The sequence below is a fragment of the Balaenoptera musculus genome, chromosome 5, assembly GCF_009873245.2.
Source record: "Balaenoptera musculus isolate JJ_BM4_2016_0621 chromosome 5, mBalMus1.pri.v3, whole genome shotgun sequence".
Taxonomy (NCBI): Eukaryota; Metazoa; Chordata; class Mammalia; order Artiodactyla; family Balaenopteridae; genus Balaenoptera; species Balaenoptera musculus.
The window spans coordinates 113,927,313-113,952,481 of NC_045789.1; the positions used below are offsets into that span (position 1 = coordinate 113,927,313).

The 25,169-nt window shown below is 38.4% G+C and overlaps 1 protein-coding gene across 17 annotated transcripts in view; it reads right to left on the bottom strand.

The window, feature by feature from the left end:
• The window catches only part of CAMK2D (calcium/calmodulin dependent protein kinase II delta), a 288,328-nt gene extending 268,213 nt beyond the window's left edge, over window positions 1-20,115 (bottom strand). For 2 of the 17 annotated variants that reach the window (XM_036852759.1, XM_036852768.1), the window contains exons 1-2: window positions 19,406-19,660; window positions 17,715-17,809 (exon numbers count right to left, since the gene is read on the bottom strand). In XM_036852759.1, the coding sequence (XP_036708654.1) occupies window positions 17,715-17,809; window positions 19,406-19,470 (160 nt within the window). In that variant the 5' untranslated portion in view covers window positions 19,471-19,660. Of the gene's footprint in view, window positions 1-17,714; window positions 17,810-19,405 lie in introns of all 17 variants that reach the window. The other 15 variants (XM_036852765.1, XM_036852764.1, XM_036852771.1 and 12 more) reach the window with 14 other exon arrangements.
• Window positions 20,116-25,169: the final 5,054 nt, after the last annotated feature.

Consider the following 25,169-nt stretch of genomic DNA (forward strand, 5'->3'; position numbering starts at 1 on the left):
TTATGCTAAATGAGAGAAGCCAGTCACAAAAGACTACATAATGTATGATTATATGTCTATAAAATGCCTAGAATAAGCAAATTTATAGAAATACAAAGTAGACTAGTGGTTGCCTGGAGTTGGCAGGGGAAAGAAGGAAAGGTGGGAACAGGGAATAACTGCTAATAGGTAAGAGGTTTCCCTGGGGAATGAGGAATCTCACATTTAACACATCAAAACGTGAACTCTTGATTTTCCACCCCAATCTAATTCTACTCCACTATTCCGCATCTCAGTTAATAGCACCACCTTTGGAGAGTTGATTTGGCTACAAATCTAGTAGTCATGCCTGTTCACTTTCCTTCACACCTCACAATCTTTCCATCAGCAAGTCCTATATTTTCTCCTTCCAAAATACATCCTTCTCACCATATCTACTGCCACTTTCACATCTCCCATAGGCTGCAAGAGTCTCCTAACTAGTCTTGTTTTCACTCACACATCCTTCCAATTTCTTTTCCACATGGCAGCCAGAGAGAGATTTTTAAGACAAAATCTGGTCATATCACTTCCCTGATCCACATCCTCAATATGGCTTACCACTGCTTTAAAATAAGATTCAAACTCCTTAATATTGGCTAAAAGGCTCTATCCAATCTGCCCTCTGCCCACCTCCCAAGATCACTGTGCTGTGTACTTCTCTCCTCCTGGCTAATTACACTCCAGATTTGATGACTTTCTTCCTACTCTTTAGTAAGCTCATTGTCACCTTGGTCTTTTGGCCTGGAATGTTCTTCTCTCACATTTTCTCAGTTTGCTTCTTATTATTAACGTCTCAGCTCAATGCTAATGTCCTCAGAGAGGCCTATCCAAGTAACCCCACTTGGGGTCACTAACTTATAGCCCTGGTTTATTTACTTCATAGCACTGTATGGCACTTTCCTATCTAAATGGCTCCTCCAGCCTCTCCCATACCAAGTGTGCTCACACCTGTATTTCTAGAATCTAGAACTGTGCCCACCCACAGTAGCTGCTCAATAAATGTGTGTTCAGTAAATGAGTGAATGAATGATGACTGATGTAACGGGGGTAAAATAAGACATGAGATCCCTTGGGAACTAGAGAAACAAAGTCCAGGGCTACAAAAACTTCAGCATAAAAGACCTCAAATTTCCATTTATTAGACAAAAGCGAGTAACTCAGAATGGTGTAAAGATGTCTTCTTTTCTAGAACTTAGAAGTCCAAACTCAAGACACAATGTCGTTTGTGGGAAATCAGGTGGTAGAGGGAGAGAAAAGTAGGTGTTATTAGATACTAAACATCATAGTAACATGCAAAGGGAGAAAGAACTGGGAAATGAATAAGGGAGTGGAAAAGTATTTGATGTAAGAAGAAAAAAATGAAACACATTCTGATCACATCTACCACAATTACAATCTTTGGGTTCATTGCCTTTGTAGTGAACTTAGGAAAACAAACAGAAAAATGACACAAACTTTTAAGAAAATTATTCACTATACCAATGCTTTTGGGAAAACTTATCTAACCAAAAGTCCTTATCATCAGAGTCAATGAACCAGAGATATGCATATAGGAAAGTAAGCAAAGGCACATAAAATTGAGTGTTCGTGATGATAAACCTTATTAAAGGTTGGTAATAATACATCCAGGATGAACTAGCTTATGTCTTAACAATATTTATTTCATATTCCTGATCCGTAATAATTTTCCTCCATAAGCAGTGCTTTCCTACTGATGAAATTATGGACAACTCAAACATTAAAAGCTGCCTGCAGAGTCTTTGTTTATGTAGAGAAACTGAAAAAAATTGATAGAAATTAGGGAAATAGCTAATTTAGATTGTGAACTGGAGTCCCCAGGCTTCCCTTTCAGGTAGAAAGAGAAATCTGCTACCAAACATTCCAAAATGGTATCATTGTGGCTTTCATTCCTGTAGAATAAAATTTTCTTCCCAATTTTCTGCTTTCTAACTTCCTCCCCACCTCCTCTGTCCTGCCAGATGTACCATACAAAGAACATAATAGAATGACAACAGCAAGGGCTTTTGCTATTACCTAGGGTTGGACTTAAATTCTATTCTTACTAGCTGTACAAATTAAAGAAAATTAATGTTAAAAGAAAAAAAAAACAGAAAAGCAAAAGAAAAAGAAACCTTCCTCCTTAAATGTTTAAAAAGTGCCAGAATCCCACCTCACCTTGTGAAGCCCTAGGCAGTTTGGGCCTAGCTTCAAGGCCGTGTTCACTGTACCTGCTAATGATCCACTGCACACTGCTTTTGGGGGACCCCTCTCTACAATCCCCGAAGACCATCCCAATTCTGTTCTCTCTAAGCTCTCAATCCTACTTCTATTCTCTTATTCTCAGCTGAACTGTTAACCGTCTTCTTCTCCACTCCAAATGCCTTAGCATCTGTGCAGTCTTCTCCTGCTGCCCCCTGAAGAAGAAGGTCTTTTTCCCACACACACCCAAGTCTCCAGGACTCAACCCCCCAAATTTTACCCTCTTCCCTTACATTATCAGTCTTTCTATTCTCTAGTGATTCTTTTCCCTCTTCCTTCAAATAAGCTTCAGTTTTACTTATCACCAAAGTTAATTCCCTTGACTGGGTTAATCCCTGAAATTACCCCTCGGCATGTATGTCTGTCTCTCTTTTCCTATTTTATTAAACCAGCAAGGTTTTACATGCTATCTCCATTTATTCTTTAATCCGAAGAAATAGGTTTTTTTCTTTCTCCATTCAGCAAATATTTATTAAATACCAATTATATTTCAGGCAACATGCTCAGTTACGAGGATGTGAAGATGAATAACAGACCAGCCTGATCCTCATGACTGCTTCGCTCACATGACGGAAATTCTGCTGTCTGGGAAACCCAGGCCTTTTCTTGGTCCTCATTTCTTTCTATTTCTCTGTAACATCGAACACCACTAGCCATCCCCTCCTTTGCAAAAATTCTCTGAGTTCAAAGCACTGCATTTTCCTTTTCTGACATATCCCTTCACTTCTCTTAAACTAATCCTACTTCCCCCTTTCATCCATGAAAATGCAGGTATTCCCCCCATCACCGTCCTAGGCTCTCTTTTCTTTCCTTTCTATCTTCTCTCCTTTGTGATCTTTTCCACTAGCACGTCATCTCTGTGCAGACAAGTCACAAATAGCAGCTAAACTGATTACTGCAGTTTATTATAGATTAAAAACAAAGAAACAAACAAACAAACAAGGCTTGGAGAGGTAACGAAGTTCACCCAAGGTCACAAGGACTAGGAACTGGTAGAGACAGGTCTTGAACCTTGGCGATCTGATTTCAGAGCAGATGCTCTTAACCTATACAGTATACTGTGCTGCTTCCCCAGTCCCTTTGTGAAGGACCACGCTCAATTTTCAATGGTCTTTTAGATATTTCAACCTGAATATACAGCTTAAACACACGTCAATTCATCATCTTCCTTCATTAAAATCAGTTCTTGATTTCGGCTTCTCAGTTTGTTATATGAAAGTTACAATTTTCCCCATGATTCAACTTGAAACCCTAGTCAGCCTTATCCTTCATTATCTTAAGGTTTCAGAATTTCAGCATCTTACACCCTAAGCCAATCCATCCTTCTTACTCACTGCTGCCCAGTAATGTCTTAGATGACCTATTTAAAGTGTCACCACTGTATTTAAGACAATATTCTCAACTTGGCAATCAAAGACCTTCATACGTTTACAAGCTTTTTTTTTTTTTCCTGATTTCCCACAGATTCTCTATCTTCTGCCCAAACATTTCTGCACCCCTGTGTCCTTTATCCTTTTTCCTTCCTCCCATCCATCTTAACTTCTACTTCCTCAGTGTTACTTTTCTTGCTTCCGCAACTAAATGTCACTACTAGGTACACTGAATTATCATACTACATTGTTTTATTACTCATCTTTATCTTTTCTGTAATCATTTATGTGTGTCTCCTATTCTCCAAACCATGCTATAAGTTTTTTTGTGGGAACTGAGCGTATTTTATTATTTTCATGCCTCCTACAGCTTGCTTTTGACAGGCATAATGCAAAGAGTTCTGACATCTTTTAGGGAAAACGCTAACCTTGCTTTCTTTCCTCATCAAGAGTAGATATAGGCTATCGTATTCTTCATTATTAAATGTTAAGCTCCCAAAGGTACATAATCATACAGAGGAAAAGAGAGACAGACTTTACTTTCTTGGGGATAAAAAAGCAGGATATAAAATGTTTTAAAGATAGAACATCTTTATAGGAATAGGGTTACTGACCCAGAGACCTACCCCAATTCCAGCCTAGGTAATTCGCTCCTTGCTCTCTAAATCCCTCTGCTGTTTCAGCTGGATAATGCTGGCTCCTCCACTCCGGGGCCCAGGAGGGAATGGGGTGTGCATTATGAAACAGCTGCAACATGCCCCTCGGGAGGACAGGCCTCACAGCACAGGGCACAAGAGTCCCCAAGTGTCCCTCACCCACACTGCAGAAGTACTGTGGGACTCAGGGGACGTCTCAGATCCTTGAATGAAAGACGGTAACCAAGCATTACTATGAGCTACAAGAATTTTTCAAAAGACTCATTTCTCACTTCCCTCCACCTTTCTTCCCCAAAGCTTGCTATAAACAGTCTGAATGAAACATTTATATGCTAGATGGAGGAGAAATTATCCTCTCAAAGCTAAGTGCTATTTTTAAGGCTGACTCTGTGTGTGTTCACTGTATATTTCTAATACTGGTATCTCTAAATTTGGATTTAGTTGGTTCAGATTATTCTAAAACATAAAGTCTCCTACCTAAAATAGTTTCTCAAAGTTTGCAAAAGGTCAACAGACATTAATTTCATTAAAAAAAATCATTATTACTTTAAAAGATTAACTATCTCAGTGATCCTTTAGCCATCCCTGTTCAAGTCCTAGGGCCTTCTCTATACTATGTCACTGGCAGATTATGGATACTGTGATTATTAGCACTAAATAGAGGAGACAGCACTGTAAGTAATCCAATCATTGGTTCTCTGTCAAGATGAGATAGGATATTTTTTTCTTTCAAAGAGACTTAAGGTTAACAATTAAATTTTGTTATCCCTTTTCCTGATCATAAAATACACAGGAAGCAGGGGGCAAAGTCAATCCAAAGAATATTTATTTCCAAAAATAATTTCCAAAACACATAAATACTAGTGAAAGTTGGCCTCAATCCTATTTACATTTATAGGAGTTCAGTAGTTCTCTGATACTTTTTTTTTTTTTCCTTCTCCAATTCTACTAGAATGAAAACTGGCCTAAATGAAAACTGGCCTGAAATCAGGAGCCCTACACTCAGATAACAGGAGTAGACTTTGACCCTGAAATTCTGCTTGCAAACTGGAATTAGGATTTTTCCCACCCTACTTTCTAACGACTATACCAACCTTGAGTCACTGTTTTTGAAGTCAATAGAAGGCTTTCTCCTCCACAAAGCTCCTACCTCAAAACAAAAAAATTCTACTATAAATTATATATATATATATATACATATATCTATATGTATATATAGAGAGAGAATAAAACAATATAGCCCCCCTTTAAACTACAAGTTACATAGCCCTTAATATTAACAAAACTGGGGAGATCTTACAAATTAAAATGTTTTATAGATGCTAAGTTCCCTTAAAAAAAATAGGAGGAAAATATTGCAGGGTTAAGCCTAGCTAGGGAGGTTAAATATTTAAATTGAAGTTGTCTTCTAAGTGAATGAGAGATTTTTTCCATTATTTAAGTGAAGGGAATAAATGACTATTTTCTACCATCAGCTTGTGCTAAATTATATATCATATCACAGAATTAATCTGTTAATTTTGGGCTTTCCTTAAAAGAGTATAGTGTATACAAATCTAACTGCTAAAAGTTCTGGGTCCCTAAATATGTATTCATTTATCATAATATGATGTAGTTTGGGAGTCATTTATTCATTCATCTGTTCAGTAAATATCTGTGAAGGGTCCCAGGCACTACTCTAGACACTGGGAATTCAGGCAGTGAATAATGTCAATACCATTTTTAGACATCTTACTTACCTTTGGCTTTGAACCAAAACCTGCATTTTCTTAACAAGTTATTCATCCAATAGCACAACTGCAGAAACCATCTAGTTTTTCTTGTTTATAAACACAAATGGGATTCCCTAGGGCACTTTTAATATTGGTTGATTTTTTTTAAAAACTCTAATTATCCTCCTGTCCTTCATCTTTCACTCAGTCCCTCAAATTTTTTTTTTTTTGTATTTGCCTCAAAGCTAAATAAAACAAAATATGAGGTAGATAAGTTGTTATTCCTCTCTTATCAGCTGTTCATCCCTAATGACTCAGGGTTGTAAAATCCCCAAAACCCAACATATTTAATACCTTCTAACAGATCCTGCTGCACTTAAATGATTCACTGAAAGAAAAAATGTCCATCTCTTTTCATCAATTTTTGCATGCTTTCATGAAACGTTATATACAGTAAGTTGACCACTCAGGGTTAAAAAATACTTATCTACTTTCCAGTTCACTCTTTATTGGCACTTAATGATTTCTTTGCTTCTCATTAATTTTTTTAATAATATCCTATTATATCTTTTCTATCCATGTTTAAATTCAAAAGTGGTCATTTTCAAAACCCAGTCCCAAGATCAGCTCCTCTAGTAAGTTTTTCCTTACCTTTCAACAACCCAGTTACTTCCTTATACCCCAGAATGAGTAAATACTTCCATTGTGATACTCATCAACCTGCCTGATAATATACTTCAATTGTGACACTTATCAACCTGCCTGGTAATATACTTGACTCCACATCTCTTTCACCTTGAAACGAAGGACCTTATCTTTGTACTTTTGTTTACCTAGCAGGGGGTGTGGAACAAGGTAACTCTTCTTTTGTTAAATTGAAATTGAGGGCTTCCCAGGTGGCACAGTGGTTAAGAATCTGCCTGCCAATGTGGGGGACACGGGTTAGAGCCCTGGCCCGGGAGGATCCCACATGCTGCGGAGCAACTAAGCCTGCAAGCCACAACTACTGAGCCCACGTGCCACAACTACTGAGGCCCGGGCGCCTAGAGCCCGTGCTCCGCAACAAGAGAGGCCACAGTGAGAAGCCTGCGCACTGCAACGAAGAGCAGCCCCCCGCTCCGCAACTGAAACCCGTGCACAGCAACGAAGACCCAACACAGCCAAAACAAACAAATAAATAAATAAATTTATTAAAAAAAATTGAAATTGAAATTTAGAATCATGCTTCCCAAAATTCAGTTTTACTAGCATACTTAAATGTTATTGGTGGAAATGTACAACATTTGCATAATGCAATCTGGCAACATTTATCAAGAATTTTGATAATTCAATCCTCTAACCCATTAATTCTCCTTTATGAATATCCCCTAAGAAAAGAATTAGAAATATGAAAAAGTTTAACAAAACAATGTTTACTATCATGTCATTTATCATAGCAAAGAATGAACTTTTTAAAAAACACTAGCAATACTAAAACTGATGCTTTACTTAGTGAAGTGTAATTCAAAGGATTTGTAGTCACAGAGGGAAATTTTATAACATTAAGCAAAAAAGCAGGACACAAAATTGTGTATTTTAGTCTAGTATTCTGACAAATTAAGAAGAAAAAAAGAAAGAAAACAAAATAGTAACAGTGATTGTTTGGGGTAATAACTTTGAATGTGTCTTCCTCTTTCTATTTTTCTGTACTTCCCTGATTCTGTATTTAGAATATATATTTTTATATAATTTTTAAGTGTTTTTATCCAAGTTGGTAATAAATAATTTAAAAAGTATTTCAGAGGTATGTCCAAAGTGTACATTTCTCTCTGTAACAAATATGAATATATAATCTTTAATATAAAAGCATATACAATTTGCTTTACTAAAATAATAAAAGATTCATTATAAATAAAGTTTCTACAAAATGGCCAGAATGTTCAGCTGAACTAATTTCACAAATCACTTCTGCCACATCTGGCCTTTAAATTGCCATTTAAAAATATGATTGAAATGCTTTTATGAAAAGAGCATATTTTCTAAAATATATATATGATATACACTGTAAAGTTATAGAATTGTGAAATCCCCAATTTCCTGTAACATATCACACAAGAAAAGTTCCTTGAAGAGGAAATACAAATAAGTGCTCTAAAATATGTGTTCTGTTTTCCAATATTGAAACAAGTACACTTCCCAGTCCTTCTACCAAATTTCAGAATTGACAGACAGAGCAATTATAACAGCTGGCCTCTAACTGCCTTTACTAAAAAATCAAATAATTACTCTAAGCAAATAATATCCATGATTTGTATATCCAAAACTCTATAAAGTATCACCAAAATGCTTTTTAAAGTGAGCTTTGTTAAAAGCTAAGTGAAAAAGTAACCACCTCTGGAGAATGGATCAAAAATTTTTAAATCCAAACATGTTTTAAAAATTTAATGATGACATGAATCTGACATTTCTGAAGTGATACTGATGGACACACAGACAATGAAAATGTCACCCCTTATTATTGAGCCACTTTACATTACATGGTTTAAAAAAAAAAAAAAGCAATGAGAATTTGTACGCAGTTGCTCAAAAATTTACTGAATTATACAAAATTCTTTCCAATGAATAATTTGTCATCTGAAAGCTAATGGAATAATTAGGGAATTGTGAATAATTGGGAATTAATTTATTCAGTTAGTGAATGCCACCTGACATGAAACCTTAGCTCAATTTTCATTTATTTTATCTGTCATAGGACTCTGTTAATCAGAGGTCTATTTCAAAAGACAGAATCTTATTTGCTCACCCATTCATCTGTCCACTCATTCAACAAACATTGACAAGTATACGCAATATTGTAATTACTGTGCCAGGCACAAATTCAAAGATAAGTTTAAAAATGTCCACAAGATGCTTGAAAGCTACAACATAAATAACTGCAATACAAGGGGAGAGATGTGACAAGCTCCTAAAGAAACATGAAAAAGCTACGCAAAGGACGAGAAAAATCATCACATCTGGCTAGAGAAGGGAAGGAGGGGTGGAGAGGAAGTCAGGGGTGGCTTCCTGGAGGAAGCAGCACCTGAACTGGGTCTTAAAGGAGAGAGTAGTTCAACAGTACTAGGTGTACTCATTCCACCTGCAGGGTGGGGCCAGACTTTTTCCCTTCCTTTGAACATGCTGCTTTACTTTGCCTGGCCAACCATTTCTCCTTCTTTTCTAACAGGCTCACTTATCATTCTAAACACAATCTCACACATAAATCTCTTCATGAAATCTGTGATACCAACCACCTCCAACCGTATCTCCGTTGAAGGCCCTGTGAATACCTCTATTACAGCCCTTAAAAGCTCCGTATACTGTATTTACCAGGCCAGCATCCACATTAATAGACCATGAAATACCTGAGGGCAGAATCTCTACCTTTCACGTCCATCTCTAGATCTGAGCAAATGCTCAGCACAGTGGGTACTTAGAGGTCTAATGATGAGGTGACTAAATGAATAAAAATTGTTGCAACTATCAGCTGGGAAACCTGTGTAAGAAGCTATTTAAAAGAGTTGAATTAAGAGGAAAAGAAAGCTCAAATTAGAATGGTGAGAAAGAAGAGAAGGCAAAGGAGTTGAGATAGGTTAAGGAAAAGACTGGTTAAGGAAAAGAAAGGAATTAAGCCTTCCTGAAAGCCTGGGGAAATTATGGTGCCATTCACAGAAGGGGAAAATTGATGAGTCCACTGGGGACGTGGAGAGTTTGGGCCTGGATTACTAGTGAATACACTTCAGCAGAAATTTAAGTTACCTATAACATAGTCTCCAAAAATTGCAAAAGTATTTCTTTACCAAAACATCAAATTTTAATTTAAACACTGATGCCATAATGTGACATATCTCAACTCTATATAACTTCCCTATAAGATAGAATAAAAATCTGATTAATTTTCACTTACTACATTTACCTTTAATAAGTTAGTTTTATACAACTTACTCTTACTGATTTCAATGTGTATACAACATCATAAATGAAATTTCTTCAAAAGGAATTTCCTGTTACTAAAAAAATTCCAAATAATTTAAGCCTTCCCTAGCCTTAAGGGAGAGGGTAAGATTATATATTAATATATGAGAATTAATGCAGTTTATTCCATGATTTATACACATACAACTCAAAATAAAATACAATTCACCTAGGTAATAAGTGCATAGTTTTTCCATTGGCACCTGATTCATCGACTAAGATCAACCAGTTAATTAAAAAGTCCCAGAGTATAGGGAAATAAAAGAGGTAGCTCTCCCAAAAAAGTTAGGGATAGTGATTAACTCTTAGAATGAGGCAAGGGATGGGAATCAGCAAGAACACACAAGCAGCTTCAAAAGTAAAGGGAATGTTCTAATTACTAAGTTGGGTGGAGGTTTACTAGGTGCTTGATTACTGTTTTATAATTAAATATGCATAATTGCATATATCAAATTTTATGTAACAAATTTTTTTAATCCCTGTGTAATCTAACAAAAAGTAGAGAACCTTAGGTAGAACAATTAACTGTACATAAATATTACATAACAATATTATACATATATCTTTATACTACTTGCTATACCCACGAGTTATTTTTCCAACAAATAAAAAACTTAAGTTTGTATTTTCCTTTCAGTTGCCATACTTCTGTATGAGTTTGACACACAGAACAGTGCTGTCCAAGAAGAAACAACGAAACACACATTCGTCTTCCAGTCTTCACTGGCCTAACAAGATGAGGCAGAGGAGAATGCCTTTCTGAGCAGGTTTCTCTGAGTTTTGGCTAAGGGCTGAGTTTTAAGTAAATCATTTAGAAGAAGTAATCCTAGGAACTTTATGTTAATCAGTTAATAAATTAAGCTCACCAAAATATTTCATTCTTCTGTAATCATTTTCCTACCATTTTAATAAGATTTTTCACTACATCGTTTTCCTTTCACAAAAGAGCATGGCGAGGCCTTCTGAAACTTCATTTTGATCTTATGTTACCGCAGCAGTTAAAACACTATCTTCGGGCTTCCCTGGTGGCGCAGTGGTTGAGAATCTGCCTGCCAATGCAGGGGACACGGGTTCGCGCCCTGGTCTGGGAAGATCCCACATGCCGCGGAGCCACTGGGCCCGTGAGCCACAACTACTGAGCCTGCGCGTCTGGAGCCTGTGCTTCGCAACAAGAGAGGCCGCGATAGTGAGAGGCCCGCGCACCGCGATGAAGCGTGGCTCCCGCTCGCCGCAACTAGAGAAAGCCCTCGCGCAGAAACGAAGACCCAACACAGCCATAAATAAATAAATAAATAAATAAAATATAAAAAAACAAAAAACACTATCTTCTCTCACAAGTTGGAACCCCAAATACATTTTCCCCAAATAAATACTCAGTTCCATACATTGCATTGGGAATATAAAGATGTATATAAGGTATAGTTCTTTTTATAAAGGAACCTGAAGTTTAGTGGGGACATGAGTCAAGCACATACAGATCAGTACAGAAAGGTTAAGATAAGTTCTCTGTAATAGCAATCAATGGGATGTGATGATAGAAAGATCCAGGCTTTTAGAGCCAGAGAAAACTGGGTTGAAATTCTTGATTCTACCATTTACTAACACTGAGGCTGTTAGTAACTCTATTTAAAAATGGAGATAACATTGTCTATCTGAATGCTGCAGTGTGGATTAAATAAAGTGTCTTAAAAGGAGATTGCAGTATTAGAAAAGGGTTCACCTAACTAAAAAAAGTCAATGATGATGTTGTTCTGTGACTGTGTATAATTATAATAGTTGATATTTAAAATCAAAACCTAACAACAAACAGAGCTGTGCTCTCTCCCCTCCAAACCTACCAGTTTCCCCATCCTAGAGTAAGAGACAGGTTATGGCAGATGAAAGGTCTATGAATTCACCTGAAGTATTGTGATATCTACTTTAACTGGAATCATAAGAATTTTGTCACCTAAAAAATTTCCTACTATAAAAATAACTTCTTACTAATAGTCGCAATAAACATACCATATGAATAAAATAACATTTTCATTATAATCAGATATCTAAACTATTTTGAACACTCTCTCCAAATTGTTTATTTAGACTTTGGTACTTGAGCCCCATCTGCATTATGGTTTTAAAAATTTATTTAAATCCATTTTATATAAAAGCCTTCCTTCATTTCCCTAGGCAGAAATAATCTTTCCCTCCTTTGAAAATCCACAGCACTTTATTCATGCTAGACTTATACCACCATTTATGTCTTCTATGCTCTCTATTTGTGTAGATGTATAAAATTTAATAATTTTAATCATTAAATATTTATCAAATAAAAACATAAAATGAGGTCACCTTTGTGAATGTGCTTAGTAATCTATAAAGCAGTATAAAATATAAATTATAAAGGTATTACATTTTAGAGTAAAAATATTTTGCTAAGGCTCCATTTAATATATCACAGTACAATTTACTAAATGATACTACTATAATTTAAAAGCTTTAAAATAGCCTTCCATGTAAACAATCATTAACCAATTGCCAATAATTTATTAAAAAAAAAAAACTCTACACACTATACCCCAATAAATGAGTATTTACTTTTTAAAAAAATACTGACCCAGCCTTAGAGACACTAGGAGTTGGCCTACCTCAGTATGAGCCCAAGGAAAAGACTTAAAAATTATTTAAAATTTGAGTTAACAAAAGAAGTTAAATGTCCAAGAAAATCCTACTATGTGCTTTAGAGTAATTCATGATTGTTAACATTGAAAAAACTCATAATAAGTAATTACTAAATTTTAGTTTTTATATTGAATTGATTCAATATTTCAATGGAAATGAAAAGTATTAATCTAAATGTATAAACAATCAAGGTTCTCAGGGTGTTCAATTCCTACTGAACGATCAGTCAGGTACAGGGTATACTAGTTATTCACATCACAGTGAAGTGCCTGACAACCACATTCCTTAAGTTTGCCTTGCTTAATGATGCTGGAATACTTAAAGTATTTTCATTATTTCCTGGAAATATAGATATACATGATTATTTTCTATCTCCTACTTTTGAATATCAATAATATTTTTATTCACCAAAAGAGAAAAATAAATACTTAATATTAAAGCCTATGTAAATGTAAATACAACTAAACATAACCAAAGGACACTAAAATGATAAGGATGATACATGCCACTTTGGGTCTCAATAATTGAAGAGTTGTAGAGATTCCATGTACAAAAATCAAATGATTTACTAATGTTTTCTGAAAATATTGTTTGAGCCAAGAAACTTTTCAAAAGTCAGTATCATTTGCCCAATTAGTTCCAAATTGCCAAATCAATAATGTATAATCAGAACAACTTGATTCACCTATATCATCTCAGTTCTACTTCCAATTCAAGACAAGTAACCACAAGGTTGAGAAATTACAGTAATTTCTTGACTGCCTGGATGTCAAAAAAAGAAAACAATGTAGCAAGAGTTAGCTATTGACATCCCTATTACAACATAAATAAGACTACTTAGGGACATACATGCAATATTCAGATTTCACAGCTGAGACCTAATTTTCTGTACATGGTCAAAACAGTTTATAAAGTCCTGATTCATGTTCTAGTAATACCAATCTAGGAATTAACAAAACTAGCAAAATCAAAGTTTACTTGCATTATATCTGAAGTTTTACAGAAATATAAAATGAAACCCCATTTTAACTTTAGCAATAGAGGTAAAATATACTTGTAATAGCATATATTATTTCAAGTTTCTATTGTAATTTATAATATTTTACAAAACAATGACTTGTGGTATATCACAGACTCTATGTAATAAGAAGTGGTTTCTAATGATCAAAAAAATACACTGGGAGATGAACATCAAGAAACCAGTTGTACCATAAAAAAACCTTTTACCACGGGGAGGCTTTAAAATGTGAAATAAGTCACATGTACTGTTTCCAAAGACATCTGCCACCAGAACCATCAGTCCACTGGATTCTGAACTGCAATCCCGGTACTTCATGGACTTTACATAATCTGACAGTACCTTACAGTTATAAGAATGTCAAAATAGACAAAATATCGAAAGAGAAGGGCAAATTAGCATTTGTTAAGTACTAACCTAATTTATCAAAATGATATAATTTCTACTTCTCATGGTAATAATATGAGAAAATTCTATTACCACTATCCACCATTTACTAAGCACGCCTTCTATTCCTAGCTAACAAAAAAATTTTTAGAGGACAGAAATTACATATAAAATATCAAATGACTGAAACATTTCTACACCATTTTTTATTTTAAAAACAAGTCAAATTATATATGAATGTACTTATCTATCTGACCAGTACTGTATGAATGTATGAAGAGTGCATGCAAAGAGTATGAATGCTCTTTGCATGCACGTGTTAACGCAAAAGGAAAGAAATTCTTCAACAGACTCTGAGTCTCCCAAATATGCTGTGTGTGACTAACAGCTGAGAGGAAATGCAACTGAAACTGTCTGCTGGAAATCCATTAAAATCTAGGCACAGAAAAATGCATGGGTGACAGTATAGTTGGAGGTGCAAATTTGTGCAGGAATGTAGCCAAAGTTTTGGCAATTCCCTCATGGTCTTAGATGTACTGACAATGGCCTTTCTTTTTCAGTTGTAATGTTACACTTAAAGAACATTATTTCATGGAGTTGAAGGACCTGCTTGGTCTTTAAAACAAATAGGCTTAAAACTTGGATTTACAGAGGTATGGCATTTCTAATAATACAAACAAAAATTTGCACAAAAAGTTACACGATCCACAAAAACTGCCATATGCAACCAAAAAAAAAAAAAGTCATTACCTTGAGGTGAAAAAAATGCTGTTTTGCATTTCATTCTACATTTCCCTTTAGGGAAATTACTTTAAATTTTTTTCTGCAAAAGAAGTTTTTTAGGATCATTATCTTCTGGGAAGGGAGTGCTTTGAAAGGAGAATTCATATTTTTAAGCATGTGCTCTTGGTATACTACCTTACAGACTTCTTTACATCCAGTATTTGCTTGTTCTTAGGAATGAACTAGGTATCTAACTCCTTTACACATCATTTAATAGCCACATTTGATACGAGTCACTCTGTACTGAGCCCCTCCTACTATGTCCTCAAGGCTGTAGAATGTGATACTAAAAAGTGAAAGCATGGTATTCTTCCATGAAGAGTTTATAGCTTACTATCAGTATAGGTTTAACAAATGTATACATTCAAAGGTATAAATATTCTATAAACAACTCTAATTGGTGTGACAATATAAAATAAATTGAACATTTTGAAAGAAAAGTACGATAGTATTTTATAGGTGAGCAGTAATAAGTAAAATTGACACAGCACTTTGCACTTTGTAAGAAGTATTTCTCATAAAATTCACTGAATCCTCAAAACAACCCGTTATACCATATAGGGATTTTTTTCCCCCATTTTACTGAAGAATCACCTGAGACCAAGAAAAGTTAAGTGACTGAACCAAATCTACATACTAAGTACACTAAATAGTAGAACCAAGATTCAAACTGGGTTCTCACAGCTAAATCAAGGCTGCCACTGGATTTATGATTTTCAAGTTGTGTCATACAAATAATTTCCTTTGATCCTTACAACAACCCAATGAGGTAATAGCAGCTAATAGTCACTTAATGCATATTACATAGCAGGCATTGTTCTATGCTGCATTAATTCACTTACTTGTCACAAAAACCCTACAAAAGGGTTATATTATTATTTGATTTTACAGATGAGAAAACTGAGGCTCACAGAAAATATGTAAACTGCCCAAGACCACACAAATAATAGGCAGGGGAATCATAATTTAAATCCAGGGCATCTGGTTCCCACACCTTCTTCTTCACCTCATTCTTCAGTAGGTTAAGAAACTTGCCCAAAGTCACAAGAAAAGAAAATTGCAAAGGGAGAACAAGAAGCATGCATGTTAGCCCTTCACCCTTACTACTTTCCCTAAATGTAATTTGAACAATAAGGATCATTAGATCCAGAAGGGGCAAGGTGGCTTTGGAGTAGATTGTTCTCTAAAGCAGAGTATGAGCAGGTGAGGGACATCAGCAGAGTAGCAGGGAGAAGGAGCTCCATCAGGCTAGAGAAGACTTATCTTCCATACATTCGAGGCAAAAGAAAGTAAAATAAAATGTATGTGAGCAGAGACAGCGTATTTGCCACTCTGGTGTAGGTAGTATGAACTGTGGTAGATGAAAAGGGATGACTCTAACTAAGAAATTAGTAAAAATGAAGCACAAGACTGATTTATTTTGAGAGAAACTTTAAAGCCATTGAAAGATATGGGATAGGTGTTGTAACGCCTCCAAAAGAACTGATACCCCACTCCTGCCAAAAGTACCTAGCACACAGGAAGAAATTATATAAGCACCGAAAAAAATTTGACTACACTTTTTCATTTTTCTTTTTCTTTTTTCTTTTTAACACTAAAATGTCATTTACAGTCTAGCAACTCCTTTACCGTTAAAAATGTTCCTGTGGAGGAGAGAGAAGTGGGGAAAGGGAACGTAATTGAGCATAATGTGCTTCTCATTAGTTCTCATGTCCTGAATCTATGGTGTGGGTTACTTTAACAGGTAGACCATCCTCAGACTCATTAAAATCAGGTGAAGGAAATCACAACAAAATCCCATTTAAATGAATAAACTGAAATGTCAACCTAAATCTAAAGTACACGTTAAAAGTAGAATCTGCAATAAAGAGAAAAAAAAAATCATGGCAGAGACAGACTCAATGATACCAGGATACTAGAAAGCAACACTTTTTAGAAGACAAATTAAAGGAAAAGTAACTCTAATGGAATTTTTTCTCTCATTACGTAAAATAAACCAGGTCACTGTAATGGACCTACACTACGGCATTTTGTTCATTTTAATTTCATTTTTATTTCATCAAGCCATAAATTCCCATGGAAACACCTTAGACACGTGCTCACAATAATTGGAATGCTTACCCTTTCAGTATAAGTACTTTTGCATGAGTTCAACAAAATAAAAAGAATGCAATGAGGCCCCTCCAAGTTTTTTGCTTATGTCAACAGCTATTTTATGAGTATGAATTACCTTTGCGGTTATAAAGCATGTGTAAAATACATTACATGAGTGAGAAGCCTTACTGCAGATGATCCAGTAAAGGTCTGCACACAGAAACATCAAAATCAAGGTGAATTTCCTAGAATATAGCAACCATAAAATTTTCCTCCCAACGCCATTACTGTTAAATATACCTTGATGAATTAAGTTCAAGTGTAACTACAATTGAAATATATGATTCAACTGAGTTATGACCCATTTTTCCTCTCAAAAGCAAAAGGGAATAATGACAGTTGTGAGACTTACATTTTTCCATTCCAGGGTTTTTCTGAAAGTTATTTCACAGGGGAGCTAAAGGCAAAATGCACTTAGTGACATTTATTTGCTTTAAAATAGTTATTTATGTTACTACTCACAGGACAGATAGAATTTTAATAACAATTTATCAAATAACAATTGTATTTGGTCATTTATTTTTAAACTGTACAGACCAAGAGGCATTCAGGAAGGAAATAATCACAAAATGTCATATGATACCTAAGGCTACAATTATAACTAAATGACATATTTACATACAACAGAACCAACATACAACAAAACGAACAACCAACATGACAAATACACAAGTAACATATATATGTGATTGAAAATACCCACCCCTAGCAGAAAGCTTTTTGGTGTTGATAATTTTGGCAGCATATTCTTGTCCAGTAGGGATTTTCATACATCTTCTCACCACTGAGAATGCCCCCCTGAAAACCAATAATTAGCAGGTCATCAATATAATCAGCTCTGATATTCTGTTAAAAACACACATCTGAGCATTTTTATTGAATTTAGTGAACTGTCAAATAGCAGTATACCATATAGTAATATCCAGAAAATGAACCGTTCTTCCTGGAAACTGAGACCTTCTTTAATGTTGAAGAATAAAATTAGATTTCATTAACTGGGAGCACACATTATTAATCAACAAAATGAAGAGAACTGCCAATTACGACGACTCTTGTTTGCACGTGAAACTTGAAAACATTTTACACTTCACACTAACACAGCACCAAATGCTCTGAGAAGAAACCCTGCAAAGAGCAGAGCTGAGGAGGAGCTGCCTATTTATTTTAGTAGGAAAAAATAAAATTAATGTGGCTCTAAGTAAGTAAATATGGTGATTGTTTTCATTAAAATAAATCTTAGGAACACTTGTGTGGGGTTTAACAAATCCTGCTATGGTGATTTCTCTGTGCCCTGTTTCGGGCTGGGGGAGGGGAGAGATTTGAATTAAGCTGCTCTTCCGACATATTCTCCATGTTTTAACAGCAGACAACATAAATATATAAGGATATGATTTTCATTACATTTAAAAGATATTTACATGTCCTCTAATTCAACCGTATAAAACAACAACACACACATAAACGCGCCCCTTTCTTAAGCAATGTTCGAAACTAGTGACAGAGGATTTGGGTTTGGGTTTGATGCTACATAAATTAACGTTCACGGCTCGGCCTCTAGGTTCTTTGCACAGGTTCTCAGTAGGTCTCCTGTCCCCTTCCTTAACATCACCAAGTACAATAGTTCTGCCAGTCAGGTGTAGGAGGTCGTTTTATACAACACTGGGCTACCCTTGGGAAGCTCTCTCCCGGTGACCAAAGGGCTTTTCCGCTGCCTGTATAAATAAATCCTCCCAGAGAATGCGAAGATGTACACGTAAATCCTAGGAAGGATGGTGATGAGCGAGTAATCTAGTGCAAAGAATAATCGTGGATATGGGACAGGGGTTCGAGTTCCTTGGGGTGGCCCTGTTCCTGGACAGAACAACTATTGGACGCGAAATAGACTCTACGCCAAGTTGAACTTTCGGCATCAATAAATATGGCACCGTCTGTGGCTGCGAGTTCTCATCCGTACGTGGGTCGTACGGCCGACACGCCTGCGAAGCAGAAGGCATCTCTATTTACAGAAAACATGATCTATGTTGCATTTTACATGGGTTCTTGTTTCCTCTCCATACACACACACACGCTCGCACACTTCTCAGGTTGACAGCTACAACTGCAGGGATCGTAAATCCACCAGGTCTCTGGTGCAGAAAGGTGGGGGGAGCGGGACAAGGTGGGCTGAGGATTATCGGAATGGGCCACAGCCGGGGTGGAAGGTCTTGCCCCTTCTTTGTCCCTTCCTCTTACTAACACAGCACCTTCCTCCGAGCTGACACACCAGGGGCCCTCCTCCCTCTCCGCCCGTCTCCCAAATTCCCTCGCCCCACGCGGGAGGCCGGTGGGTCGGGGGTAACGCGACCCGCCCTCTGCTGGAAAGGGGACGTGAGGGTGCCCGGCAAAGGCGCTTACTTTCCGAGCTCCTCGAAAAGCTGATACTCGTCCGTGAACCTGGTGCAGGTTGTAGTCGAAGCCATCCTCGGTCCGGGCTGTACCCCTAGCTGGGAGCGCGGCGGACAAGACGCGAGCAGACGCGCGGCTTCCCCAGGACTAGTCCCGCGGTGCTGTCACCCAGGGCCGCCCTCACTTTCCTCGTCCGAAAGTAGCTCGCCGGCGAGGGAGTATGCGCAGGGGCGGGGCGGGAGGGGAGATGACCAGAAAGGGTGGCGTGGGGTCTCCTCCCTACGGTCCGCCGATCCTCCTCCTCCTCCGGGCCTCGCTTCCTTCTTCTCCTCCGGTCGTTCCACCCGCCCCCTTTCCAGCCCCTCTCCTCAAATGCAGGGGCAAAGTACTCAAGAAGAGGGACCGGGAAATGGAAAAACAGCCGGGCACGGGGCGAGCGGCGAGCAGTTGCGAAACGATCCGCACCGGAGCAGGAGGGGTAGAGGCGGAGGGGAGGGAGCCCGAGGGGGCGGAGGCCGCGGAGCCGGGAGCGGACAGCTCGAGCCCAGCTGCAGCTGTCAGCAGGCGCGGGCGCGGGGTGCGCCAGGGCCGGCCTCCCAACCGCGGGCACCTCGGCTGCCTCGCGCTCCCCACGAGCCCACGCCGCCCCGAGACTGCGCGGCGGAAGAAAAAGCGCTGGGCTCGGGCGAAGCCTCGTCTGCTGTCCCCAGGCCTCCGCCTCCTCCCCGGCGCCTGGCAGCACCCCCTCCCTCGCGAAGCCTCCTCTTGCTGGTCCCACACCTCCTGCTAGCGACTCTAACACTGTCCCTTCGTGGATTCCTCCTTGCCTCCCTCCCCGAGTCTCACACACGCGCAGAGCTGTCTAGGGAGAGACCAGGTGGGTGGAGGACGTGCGGGGGGAGAAGCCGGGAGAGGGTTTAGGTGAATGAGGCGAGACGTCAAAATTAGTTAAACCCGCAATTAGGCTCCTGCCTAAATGTGTGGCTGATTTAGAGAGAATATGTGGGGTAACTCGTGGACTGCCGAGGGCTGCTGCCGGGGTCGCAGAGGCCCCCAGCCCGGTTAGGGGCGCCGGGCTCTAGGAACCGACCCCAGCCGGCGCGCGAGCCTCGGTGCCCTAGGTGGAGGGGCGAGGGGTGCAGGCGCTTCATCTGGGCGCGGCTCCGTGTTGACACAGCGGGGGCCGGATGTGGGTAGTCGACTGTTTCCAGAGAAGGGTCCCAGCCTCCCACACCTCCCGGTGATGCTCGGGCCCACCCACCAGAAGCCACGCCGCCCGCTCCTAGGCGCCCAGCGCGGGGTTCCTCCCTCCCCCGCAGCGTCTTCGACGAGGGGCGACGCCCGCCGTGCCACGTTTCACTTCTGATATGACTGCCACCTCACTCTCCACGTCCCCCCGCCGTTTTCTAGGTTGGGTTGCTCAGACTCTGGCAATCCCCACAGGCCTTTGCTTCGGCCATGAATGTTAACAGAATGAAAGCAAAAACTCCGCCACGGGGCCACACCTTCCCTACAGAATAAACTCCCTTGTAACCTCAGTGAGTTCTGATAGTAAGGCGGTTTCTCGCGAGATTTCCTGCTCTGGCGGCGGGGGCGGGGTAGTGGGAAGGTTGGGTGTCGGTCACGCGACCTGGTAGGGACTGACGTCACTCGCATCACGTGAACAGGTCTAGTGCCTTTCGCTTTGCAAAAGGAAGAAGGAAAAGGCGAGGTCGTGTGTGCTTTGCTTGTATGCTCAAAGATCTGGTGGGATTGTGGACCTGAGTATACTCCGTAAATGGCTATCTGAAAAATCACTTTATAGTTCAAGAACACGTGCTATTCATTAGCATATCTGTCATTGTTTACAGTAAATACGAGAAAAAAACTATCCATTACATTTAAAATAGGAGAATTGTTGAGTGCTAAAACAACCCATGGGCCTTCCTTCCAGTCCTATGTCTTTAATAAACTATGCAATTGCAAACTTAGAAGCAGACCAAAACCGAAAGAGTTGTGAATGGTCTTTTCCAAATTACTGCCTTTTGTTTTACAGCATGGGGACTTTAAAAACCTGCAATTCTATTGCTAATTTGCATCGTTAGCATTACATCAGGGATTCAAAATTTCACAGCTGGAAGATGAAAGGTAAATAGGAGGTCCAGAGAATCTAAGATTGAAAGGAGTTATTTCTTGCTCTCAAAGGCACCTGTTAAGTAGTGAATTTGTCCACCGTCACACATAATCCTAATTCCCTTATTTCCTGATCTGGGGAATGCTATTCTGCCAATCACTGAGGTTTTTACCAAAGTTCTCGAAGTGTTCACAATTTTTAACGCTTATAACAACATTGGACTTTGTACATATTTTGATTCCTAACCATAAAAAGCAAATATTGTGTAAAATGTAGTGGACAAGAAAAGAGACCAAAAACTATATGAAGAAAAGAAACAATGTGTCTAAATATTAATAATTGGGCTAGAAAGTTGAAAAAAAAATAATTTGGTCTCTGCTAAAGATTCTTAATATATATCTTAAATATTTAGCAACATGGTCCCAAGTTGTAATGTAATAATATTCTTATGTGAATCTAAAAATGAAACAGAAGTAAAGTTAAAACAAAGATAATATAGAATTTTACAACTCTGGGGAAGAAAATTGTTTTTTAAATATTTAAGTAACGAGGCCTACTGTATTTATCTCAGTTATTTAAACTACCCATAATTGTAAATGGTTATGATGATTGTGTGATACAATAAAGGAAACAACTGAGTTTTAATACTGATCTATTATTAGACAATAACTGTGTACTTTTTAAGCAAACTGCTTAATCTATATTTGCACCGTTCCCTGATCTATATTTTGTACTAATTAAAATATTTCTCTTATTTAAGAAAAACTGACAGTTATTTCTGATGTTTGGACTCCGTAAGACAGTAATCCTTTGAAAGTTACACTGAAATTCCATATGGATTATCATCTCTTGCCTCCTTCCTGGTCTCCTGCTTCTGCCCTGCCTCCCTTCATTCAAGCCTCAGCCCAAACAGCCAGAATGATCCCCTTAAAACCTCAGTAAGAACAAACCATGTTTATGCTCAAAACCTTCTGAAGGCTTCACCCCATCTCAATTGGACTAAAAACAAAATTCTAAAAATGGCTTATAAGGCCCTAGAGAATTTCTACCCCTACTCCATTAGCCTTCTTACCTCAATTTGTGCCCTGGCTCACCCTCCTCTGGCCACACTGGCCTCTGTTGTTCCTGGCGCATGCTCCTGCTTAGGGACTTTGCATTTGCTGTTCTCTGCCGCCCAGAATGTTCATCTCTTAGATATCATCCTATCTCATTTCTTCACCTCCCTCCAGTATTTTCTCAAATATTACCTTATTGTGGTGGTCTTCCCTGCCCACTCTATCAATGACTGCACCTCTCTCAGACATGATTTCTAGTCCCATTCCCTGCTTTATTTTTCCCCTCAATACCTATTACCATATAGTGTACTATACATTTTTTCTTGTTAATTGTTTATACTTCCCAACTAGAACACAAGCTCCCCAAGGGCATGAATTATTGTGTGTTGTTCACTGCTCTATTTCTAGCAATTAGAATAGTGTCTGGCACGTAATAGCTGCCCGATGAATTTTGGTAATGGGTAAATTGATTATTTGGGGGTTTAGATTAATCACAATTTTCATATTAAAATTGGTAGTTGATAATTAACATACCATTAAGACATCTTACTATAAGGGTGATCATTTTCAATCAAGATGGTCACAGTATCCCATGATTAAAAGTGTTTATGCACAGAAATGGATTTTTTAAATACACAAATAATTGACATCAAGCAAAAAGGATCTAGTACTAATTTTCTTGTCATTGGAGTCCATAAAGGAAGAAGGAATTTCTGTTTTTTAGATATATTGGCCTTACTAAATTTTACACCGAAATAAAAGGCAGTGCCAAAGGTTTTAAATAACTAGAGCTCATTGTGAAGACACAAGTCAATGTAAGGAAATGAAAAGTGTGGCTTAAAGTGAATTTTTCATGTGTAAAATGAAAAAAAAAATTTCTAAACAGTAGCATATTTGGTTTCTCAATTGATTTAGTTAATCACACAAAAATTGAGATCACTCAGTGTATTGCTTCTAGCTTCTAACTTTCTACTTTGCTAAGGCAGAAGCAAAGTATTCATAATTTTATCAACTTTAAAAATTTACGCTTTAATACTGGAAAGGCAGTAACAGCAAACAAAGGGGAAGGGGTCAGGGAGTTAGGGTTGGACGACTGTTGGTTTGAAAAGTAGTTGTAAGCAGAGCCCTATCACTACCTAGACTACTGGACTTCAATCAGGTGAAATCATGTCAGTGCCAAGACAAGGAAGAAATCTTGCTCTAAATGTATCCCATCCCTTTTTTGTGATAGCATTAACTGACAAACAGCAAAGAGACAGAAGACACTGCAAATGATCACTACGTACAAATACAACATGAGAATAAAAGATAGAACTCTTGTAGATAAAAATTGCAAGACTTCAGTAGTCCCACTAGGAAGGGATAAATTTCTAATACTTAAAACAGCTATTCCCAGTCATTGATTTCCCTTGCTACAAAGTTACATACAAGAAACAATGAAGAGATGACTATCTCCATAGCACCCCCAAAGGCCGAATCCATCACTAGTATGTATATTTCTGTGAGAATTTTAGCAGGGTCTGTATTGTAAGCCACTCTTCACTGCAGATTTAGAGGCAAGGAGAATAAAGCAACTAGCTGTTGCTTTTTTCAGTTAGTCTTCCTAAGGTACAGTAACAACCACATAGAGCCCGACACAAATACAGTCTACAAGTGAGTGGATAATCTATTCGCTACACCATCCATTTGTGCAAGATAAATTTACAGATGAAGAAATTAACTGTTGGGACTTCCCTGGTGGCACAGTGGTTAATAATCTGCCTGCCAATTCAGGGGACACGGGTTCGAGTCCTGATCCGGGAAGATCCCACATGCCTGGGGGAAGATCCCACATGGCGCGGAGCAACTAAGCATGTGCGCCACAACTACTGAGCCTGGGCTCTAGAGCCCATGAGCCACAACTACTGAGCCCACATGCCACAACTACTGAAGCCTGTGCGCCTAGAGCCTGTGCTCCGCAACAAGAGAAGCCCCTGCTCTCCACAACTCGAGAAAGGCCGTGCACAGCAATGAAGACCCAATGCAGCCAATAGATAAATTAATTAATTTTAAAAATATATATATTACCTGAGACCAGATTAGAGGAGTGCAGGCCCTACACACATCCTAATCTTATCAGCAACCCCACCCTTGAACTGTTGCTATAAAACTCCCCATCAAATCCTCCCAGGTCCCCTCCCAGGGAAACAGTTTTTTGGGGCAGGAGCCTCTGTGTCCTCCTTTGCCTGGCAAAGTAATAAAGCTATTCTTTTCTACTTCACCCAAAACCCTGTCTCTGAGATTTGATTCGGCACCAGTGCACAGAGGCCGAACTTTCAGCATCACTCTGCACTGGTTATGACTTTCACTTACTACTGTTGCAACACTTATCACTCCCGTAATTAGGCTATTGGCCCCTTCATGGCAAGGAACTGCCATTCAGTCCCTCACCACAGCACTAGCACCGGGCCTGTGCCCTAACAGGTGCTCAAAAATACCTTTTATTAAAAAAAAAAAACAGAATATATGTTATCATTAGTCTTTGTCTCCCAAAATATTAAAAATGCCCAATCTTTAATAGGGTGTAATGAGTCGTCTTTGTTGCTATATTTAATGGATCCTTTTC